General features: G+C 43.9%; 1 protein-coding gene across 1 annotated transcript; it reads left to right on the forward strand.

The window, feature by feature from the left end:
• Positions 1-350: 350 nt before the first annotated feature.
• Positions 351-8778, forward strand: slc2a10 (solute carrier family 2 member 10). Its single transcript, XM_063216120.1, has 6 exons — positions 351-525; positions 1313-1420; positions 1863-3122; positions 4640-4762; positions 6592-6727; positions 7046-8778. The coding sequence occupies exons 2-6, from the start codon at positions 1408-1410 to the stop codon at positions 7137-7139; spliced, it is 1626 nt and encodes a 541-aa protein (XP_063072190.1). The 5' UTR covers positions 351-525; positions 1313-1407; the 3' UTR covers positions 7140-8778.
• The last annotated feature ends 65 nt before the right edge of the window (positions 8779-8843 follow it).

The following is an 8843-nucleotide window of genomic DNA, read 5'->3' on the forward strand; positions in this document are numbered from 1 at the left end:
GCTCTCTTTCATCGGTGCAAAGTCTAATGTGAGAACTGGAGTTCAGCCATAGCTAGTAAATAGTCACATAGAGTAACTCCACAATGTAACATGCCTGTCGGGCGGCCTTGTAACATTATTCAACAGTACCCTACATTACGCGTAGACTTCAACCACGGAAAAATAAAACAAGTCTACAGGCTTCTCTTACAAAGTAAGCATTTGACAAATGAAAGATAAAGAGGAGAGAATGAACCGTTACCGTTAGCTACATTAAGACTGTCAAGTCTGTGACAAAGTTGATGCAATTTGAGAAGACTCTGCCACGTAAGTACTACTTCCTGTTCTCCAGATGCCGTCGCTCCAACCCGGTGTGACCGCTATACATCACAAGGAAAAGTTCATGCTCTGTTTACAACGATGTTTCCAAGAAAAATGCTGCAGTTCTGCCCGTGCATGTCTTCGATTAAGTTCTCTATTCTTTTGGAAAACTTTGGGAAGAAGTAAAGTCTGAGCAGTCGGGGCTATTGTAGCCACGACAAAACGGTAGGTTCTGACTCATTTTCGATCTTTAATTCGCCTAAAGTGTTGTGATAACATTTCAGCTTGCGAGGTCTTGCAGCAATTAATTAAAATATACCCACGGGTTAGTTCTACCGTAGCCTACCGTGTGCTTTTGCGCATCTCGCGACGTGGAACTGGTGCCAGAAAGGCGCACAGGGTTGTATTCATTTAGACATTGCTTGAGGTTCACTTTAGGAATGCAAATTCGATTTCCGTTATCAGATTAAACTTGCATTACATTTCATCTGTAACTTTGTACACGGTTTGTACGTTTTACGCAGAACATTTGGATAGTGTCTGGATAGAATTTCGCCGATAATGAAACGCTAAATTCCATGATCGCAGTGGTTGTTAAAAAACAAAACAAAAAAAACGCATTTACAATATAATCCAGGTCTGATTTGAAACACAACGAACGGAAACGACAAAATAGTCTTCTTAAATCTGCATTTAATGGGGCACACGCACGTGTACACGCATAGATGACAAATGTCTCTTCTTGGCTCACTTATTGCGCGCGACCATGGCCCTCATGAGTGTCTCTCAAGTGGACATGGCTAATGAAATCAGGAGCACAAACAAACGCATGTCGTCATGGATACAGCCCGCCCTATTTCTCATCCTGGCCTCAGATGCTAGGTTGATCAAATGGAGGTTGACATCAAACAGTGTCGGTTCCTAGTTTGTGACATATTATTTTAAATAGATTGTTTGAAATGTTCATCCATTGCTTGTTTTGATTGCTTCACCTATTGGTCCAATTTGTCAGCTTACAAAGAATGAATTGGCAGCACCTGTGGGATACCCAATGAGGGAATGATGATGATCATTTAGAAGACTCAAGAGGACAGCTGTGCAACCTCCATGTCAACAATGGGTAAAGCTCTGCTTGTATTCTTGGGATATTATGATAAAGCATGCATTAATGTGTATGTATGATTGTGAATATTACGGTACGTAGCAATTCATACTGGAATCATAAAAGCAAAGATTTTGAACCTTTAATCTGCTAAGTGACTAATGAGGCTCAGGATTGCTGTATCATCCAAAGTGTATTGCTTAGGCTTCATTAGCCTTTTACACCCTAATTACATACACCTATACTGTAGCCACTTTATGCAGATGGGACCTTTGTAAGGTCTATTCTCTCTTGATGAAAAAAATATAACTACATCATAACAACATTGCTATGGCATTATGCTTACCATTTAGGTGACAATAAGGTTATAATAGAAGCTCTGCACTTAGGGGTGAAAAGTGTCTGTAGTCTGGGGTGCCAACGTCTTCACCCCGTCTGTTTAATCTTACCTTCCCCTTAGGTTGCCCTACTCCATGGCTGGCAGCATCGGTGTCCATGTTGGGCGGCCTGGTGTTTGGCTATGAGCTGGGCATCATCTCAGGGGCACTCCTCCAGCTCCAGGCCCAATTCCAGCTGGGGTGTGTGGGGCAAGAGACCATGGTGAGTGCCCTGCTGGTGGGCGCCCTCTGCGCCTCGCTGGTGGGCGGCTGGCTGATCGACCACCGTGGGCGCAGGAACTCCATCCTCCTGAGCTGTGTTTTGGTGATCGCCGGCACCAGCCTCCAGTCCACCGGTGGCCTCCTCGCCATTCTGGTGGCCGGTCGCGCCGTCACGGGCTTTGCCATTTGCATCTCCTCCATGTCCTGCTGCATCTTCGTGTCCGAGATGGTGGCCCCCAAGCGCAGGGGTCTGATGGTGACCCTGTACGAGATGGGCATCACCGTGGGCATCCTGACGGCGTATGCCTTCAATTACTTCCTGTCGGACACTCGCGAGGGGTGGCGGTACATGTTTGGGTTTGCCATGGTGCCCGCCATGCTGCAGCTCACACTCATCTGGTTCTTGCCCTCCAAAGCGCCGGCGGAGCACGGCACGCAGAGGGAGAGCCAGAGAGGCCTTGTGGATCTAGCAGATGCGGACGGGCCGGCCGAGGACAGCCAGGCGGACGGCAAGCGGCAGTACAGCAGCATGCGCTGTCTGTTCCAGAGCAAGGACAACATGTGGACGCGGACGCTGATTGGCCTGGGGCTGGTGCTGTTCCAGCAGTTCACGGGCCAGCCCAACGTGCTGCTCTACGCCTCCACCATCTTCCGCTCGCTCGGCTTCCACAGCGCCGACTCAGCCGTGTTGGCCTCGCTGGGGCTGGGGGTCGTCAAGGTCATGGCCACCTTGGCCTCCGTGGTCTGTGCGGACCGTGTAGGCCGCCGGCCGCTGTTGATTGGTGGGAGCGCGGTGATGGCGGCGGGCCTGTTGGTGGTCGGGTGTCTGAGTGGCAGCTCGGCTCTGGACACCCAGAGGCCTTGTAGTTCACCCGCCAACAGCTCTCTCCCGACACAGGGTCCCGGCAATCTGAGGGTGAATTCCTCTGCAAATGGAAGTCTTAGTCTGATCAGGTCTCTGCCTGATGCTTCAGGGACCCTCCTACAGCCCTCTGCCCCCTTCCATGGCATCCCACCATTTACAGATGCTCCTGAAAGGACAGACCATGTGGCAGTGAGCTGGGCGATTTTAATCAGCATGATGGCCATAGTAATTGCTTTCTCTCTAAGCTTTGGACCAAGTAAGTGGTCTATCTATTGTTTGTGAATTTGGTGTTATTCTATGATTGTAGGCCTACTATCAATTGCCAATCTACTTCATGTAACATATCAGTGGAAATGAGGGACACCACATGATTTTTCTATTTGGCCTATATTTCTAGGATGTATTTTCCCAACATCATGGTAATCATCATACAGGTGGCAGAATGCACCCAGATGGGTCACGGCATGTGCTGTAGGTTCATAACAAACAAGCCCGTGTAGAATTGAAACTGTGAAGGAGGAGGCAATCATTGCCAGGGGCTGAGGATCTTGTTTTGCACGTGCATCACTGAAACTGACAGCCAAATGGCTCGTGTCTAAGGAAAACATTGGCAAATAGTTATTTTCATGTCATTATTGAAATTGTTGCCAAAATGCTCATATCATGGACTACAGTTGAATGTTCACATTCGCCCATTAGAAGGCGTTCCAGTTACTTGGTGTTCTTCATTGAACAGAAGTGTGAAAATCCACTAAAAAGAGAGCTGGTTTGTTTTTTCTTAAGAAACTAAGGCTCCATTACATTAATTCATTTCACCATTTCTCCATATCAGTGTATTCCAAACTATTTACGTTTACACACAAAGTGTCTGTCCTCTCATTAAAAACCTACTCTGGCTCTCGGCTGATTCGGTAGTGGGTGGGCAATTATTTTCGCTTAAGGGCCGTATTGGGTTTAGAATATTGACCGAAGGGCCAACTTGCCCATGTCAATAATAGGAAATTGTGTACACTAACATAACATGCCAGCTATGCCATTCCTGCACGTTGTAATTAAATGTATTTAAATGTAGTTTATGTAGTACTTCTAGTAAGTCTATGTAATCTTAAGTAGGCAAAATCCCTGTAGGTTGCAATTTAAAGAATGTTGAGTAACTGGATTTAAAAGTTGTCTTTCTTGATAAGGCTCAGCGGGCCGCATGTGGCCCCCAGTCATGAGTTTGCCCACCTCTGCGCTAGTCTATGCTAGCTGCAGTGAAGCAGGCCTGTTTATCTTCCCAGCACTCAAGTCACATGACCAATGATACCAACCCAGCAAATCAGGGAGGAGCACGTCATAGTGATATTGTCCAACCAGGACGAGTAGCTAGAGCTCAGCTCTGCGGATCCTCCTTTTCTCACCGTTTCTCAATGCCAAATCAGAATCGTATTCAAATGTATACGTGGGCTCTGGCATCTTTGAATACTTTCACCTATGAAGTCGTTTTCCAATATTTTAATGTAAATGGACAGTGCATCCGCGATGGAAACGATAGAAGCACATTAATGTCAACTTAGCCTTAAACAGCCCTAAACTTAGTTAAACAGCAAGATCCTTCCATTCATCAGGATGTTGAACACTTCCAGTAGGCCTACTGTGAGTTACCCTAGCTAGGCTAATGAGTATACCCCTTCTGTAAAAACTAACGTGCAAAAACAAGAAATATCAGTTATGTTCTTTTGGAGAACATCGGCACCATGTCAGTGACCTGGGGATGTCTTGTGTCTTGTGCAGTGACTTGGCTGGTGCTGAGTGAGATATTTCCAGCTGGGGTGCGAGGAAGGGCGTTCGCCTTCACAAACTGCTTCAACTGGGCTGCCAACCTCATCGTGACCTTCTCTTTCCTCAACGTCACCGGTGAGCCTACTTGGAGACCTGTGTCTGTATATCAGCTTTGAAAACGGGATAACCCTCTGATGGCATTCAGACTGTACATCCAGGGCCGGATTAAAATAGCACGGGAGTCGGGACCCCTAGGCCAGTGTTTCCCAACCTTTTTTGTCTTGTGTACCCCCAAGCCTTTTCGTTGTGCCATGAGTACCCCCTAAGTCAAGTTCTATATCGCTTTCTCCATCCCAATGTAACTAAGCTACATATATTTGTTAAAATTTCATTTTTCCAAGTACCCCCTGCAGTGTGCTCGCGTACCCCTAGTGGTACACGTACCCCTGGTTGGGAAACACTGCCCTAGGCTATAGATTGCCACTATGGAGGGAAAATTCTGCCACAAAATGACATAGCAACATGATTGAGACAGCTTCATAATTCTGAGCCAGGAAGGAGGAATAATACGTCTGCCAACTGTGAAGAGCAGTATTAAAATGTTGCCAATCAGGGCCCCCTGGCAGGTGTGGGCCCGGAGGCTGCAGCCATATCTAGCCTGTGCGTTAATCCGACCCTGTGTACATTAAATGTTGAAGAGTTCAAAGTGTCAAGCAACCGCCCAGGCTTCCTTTTGTTGTATGAAGATGAATAATGCTGTTGACATTAACTCGTATTTTTAAAGACGCTGATATTATTTTGAACACAACTGTACTTCTGGAGAGTGGACCTGAGACTGCTATTATTTTGTTGAACACAACTGTAGATACATCTGATTCCCACATCAGAATAAGAACAGAAGTTTGACAGAATAGCAGGCGGAATTAAGACAAAGATCAAAGTCCAGTTGCTTAAAGCTGAACTCATTTGACTAAGATGCCTAGGACCCCGACCAAAGCTGCCCTTCATAGGACAACTGTCACATAAACAATAAATACACAGAATGTAGGCCTGATTTTAATTTGTCACTTATGGAAAGTAATTGAAGATCTACTCTATATCAGACAAAACACAAAAATAGCACCCTCGCTCCTTCCATTCCAATTGGGCCCCATGCTTATATTTCGCCTAGGGCCCCAAAATGACTAGATCCGCCCCTGCTAAAATGAATCAGAATGGTCTCAGACAGGTGTTGAAAGGAATTGGGCTTGCTCAACTTTTAAGATGAAAAAATATGTGGGGTGGATTCTAAAGAATGAGACAATACAATCACAATTCATTGAAAATGTATAATGTGTCTTTTGTGACCAAGGGTTCTGTCCAGAAAAAAGAATTCTCTAATCAGTCACTTGGGATAGCTGCAACATGACACCAAGAATGATGTCCCTATAGGTCCAGAGTTGTGGGACATACTGTATACCAGTGTTTCTCAACAGGGGTGCCGGGGCACCCTGGGGTGCCGCGGGCCCCCCTCAGGGGTGCCACGGAAACCTGACTGATAAATAAATTGTGTAATATAATACATATTTGTCTAAATTGATAAGTTAATGCTAGTCAGTGGAATCTTTCATCTGCCATTTATGCACAATAAAGTAAATATTGCTCGCCCCAGTTAGCTGCAACTTCGAACGTAGGTCGTGTGACATCTCCAAATGTGTTACTTTTCTAAACTTGTGTGGTATCGGATGCGATGTCATGTTACGGCTTGTTGGTTTGGGGTGCCTTGAAATGTTTCATGCATTGAAAGGGTGCCTTGCCTAGAAAAAGGTTGAGAAACACTGCTGTATACCCATGCTATCAAAAGATAATATACAGTTGAGTGTACCTTGGTTTGAGGACTGCTGTTTCATATGATGCTATGATGATGATATGATGATATGAACTATTCTGAGTTATTTGTTGTGAAATGTGTTTTTATTTCCCAGATGCAATAGGCATGTCTGGGATATTTCTTCTGTATGGGGTGGTGGCCTTAGTGGCCACAGTCTTCATCTACTTCATGCTTCCTGAGACCAAAGGAAAGTCACTTCAACAGATCGACCGGGAGTTCTCAGACAAAAGGTTAAAAAAACTTAAAATTTCCACTATCAAATCTGACTTAATGATGCATTTGTGTTTGGCAAAAAGTATCATTAATTACTACAGTGTACCTTGCAAATGCTACTTTTGATTTCTAGTGGTCATTATAGTTAGTAACCTACCTAAAGCATGGATTCTACCTTGCTTAAAGGTATCACCTATAATTATTTATATTTATTATATTATTATATATTTCACCTATTTGCAGTATTTCTACGTAGTACACATGGATGTCTGGATTTTTCTTCTCAGTGTTATGTGTTAAGTACTTAGACTCATTATTGTTGCTTCGGCCTCCAGATTCCATGACCAATCCAGCTGCTTTCGTCAGATGTCCAGAGTCTCCTCTCCAGGCTACCAGAGGGTTTGTAGCATCTCCAATACTGGTGTGTAGCTGCTTCTGTCAGATGTGCAAAGTATTCTCATCACTCACAGGGTACCAGATAGTGTGTGTGTAGCATCAGCACTGCTGTATGGCTCTCTGCAAGCTTGCTGGTCCAATGAGACTGTAGCCTTTTGGTGAATCCGACTGACTGCTTACTTAAAAAATAACCTCAACTACAAAACAGAATTGGGTTGACACTATTGAGTTTCAAGTGAACATATTAAGACTCTGTCACTACCCTTTTTTGGTAACAACATGCATGAAAAGGTTGAAGGTCTACAGCAAGGTTACCACAGCAATGTTAAGATGAAGCTGCTAAACTGTTTAAAACCCACCTGACTTTGCATCATGAGGTAATGAATGGTGCTGAAATTCTGGAAATGGTTTTTGCACATAGCACGACTTAATGGTGGGAACATGAAATGACCAATCCATTAATTGAGTCACCTAATGTACTACTTGTAAATAATGAATGAAACAAGAGATGTATGTGGAGACGTGAGCAATCAATTTTCAAGGAATCCGTCTCTGGTTTGGCAAATGACCATTAAGCCAGCCTGATTTCACAGAATTCTGAGAAATGGACACAAACCCTTGGGGCACGAAGTCTGTGGCAGTTTCACAAATATTGCAAAAATTCTGTCAGGTCACGGAAGTGTTTTCCGTGATGGACTCACGGAAGTGCTTTCGAGCACTATGTTAAGTGATGATACCAAATTATATTAGTAAACAAAAGAATGCCAGAGCAATTCAAAATCGGCCCTGACAAAAACAATCCATAACCCTCCCTAACCTGTTAAGACATGTTTTTGAGAAATGCCTTTCCCACTTGGTTGATGGGCAACAAAATCCTTCTACTGTAAATGAAAGAATGCTAGCAGTATAAGCCGTGTCCATACCAAAACATTCCCTAACCCTAACCTGTCAGTAAGAAGTTTGTGTGTTTTTTTGTTTTTTTGTTAGAAAAAATATCTTTAAAATTCACAGAAAGCACATCCATGACCCCATCACAAAATTTTGGAAAAATCTGTTAAATTGCCACAGATTTTGTCACAATGGTCAGTGTTCAGTTCACGGAATTCGGTTAGATCATGTTGCTTAAACATCTCTTTAAAGGTGCACGGTGTACATTTTTTTGCTTATTTCCAGAATTCATATGCTGCCCATTCAGAAATGTTTTTCACAAATAATTACCACCAGTAGCCTATTCATTATGACAGGAAAAATTGCACTTTTCATACATCTTCTCCATGGTCCGCCATTTCCAGAAATATGTTGATGAAAAGACTAAATTTGCCAATGGGCAGCACGTTTTCATTGCAAAACCTACTCTGGCCACCATCCTACACAGTGCACCTTTAAAAACGTTCCAGGTCTGAAATGTGACAAGTCTGATATCCCATGACAAAGCAAGCTTTAACACTACTTGCTGTAATAGTTACTGTCAACTTTGTTACTAGAGAGGAATGTGCCAACCACTGCAATATTGCATTTGTACATTTAAAAAAACCTCATGCTGCAGCAATCAATGTATTAAAGTGTATGATCCATAACGATACTGTCGGTTGGTCTGTCAGACGCTGTTTCACCTTTAAAAGTGTTTGCATGTGACCTAAGGTCTGCTGCCTCAACTGACTGCTCACTCAACTGCCAATCACTTTTCAGCGACACGGACTTATTAGCTTGCTATGAGTTATCATGCAAGTGTATTAT

The sequence above is a fragment of the Engraulis encrasicolus genome, chromosome 14 (assembly GCF_034702125.1).
Source record: "Engraulis encrasicolus isolate BLACKSEA-1 chromosome 14, IST_EnEncr_1.0, whole genome shotgun sequence".
Lineage (NCBI taxonomy): Eukaryota > Metazoa > Chordata > Actinopteri > Clupeiformes > Engraulidae > Engraulis > Engraulis encrasicolus.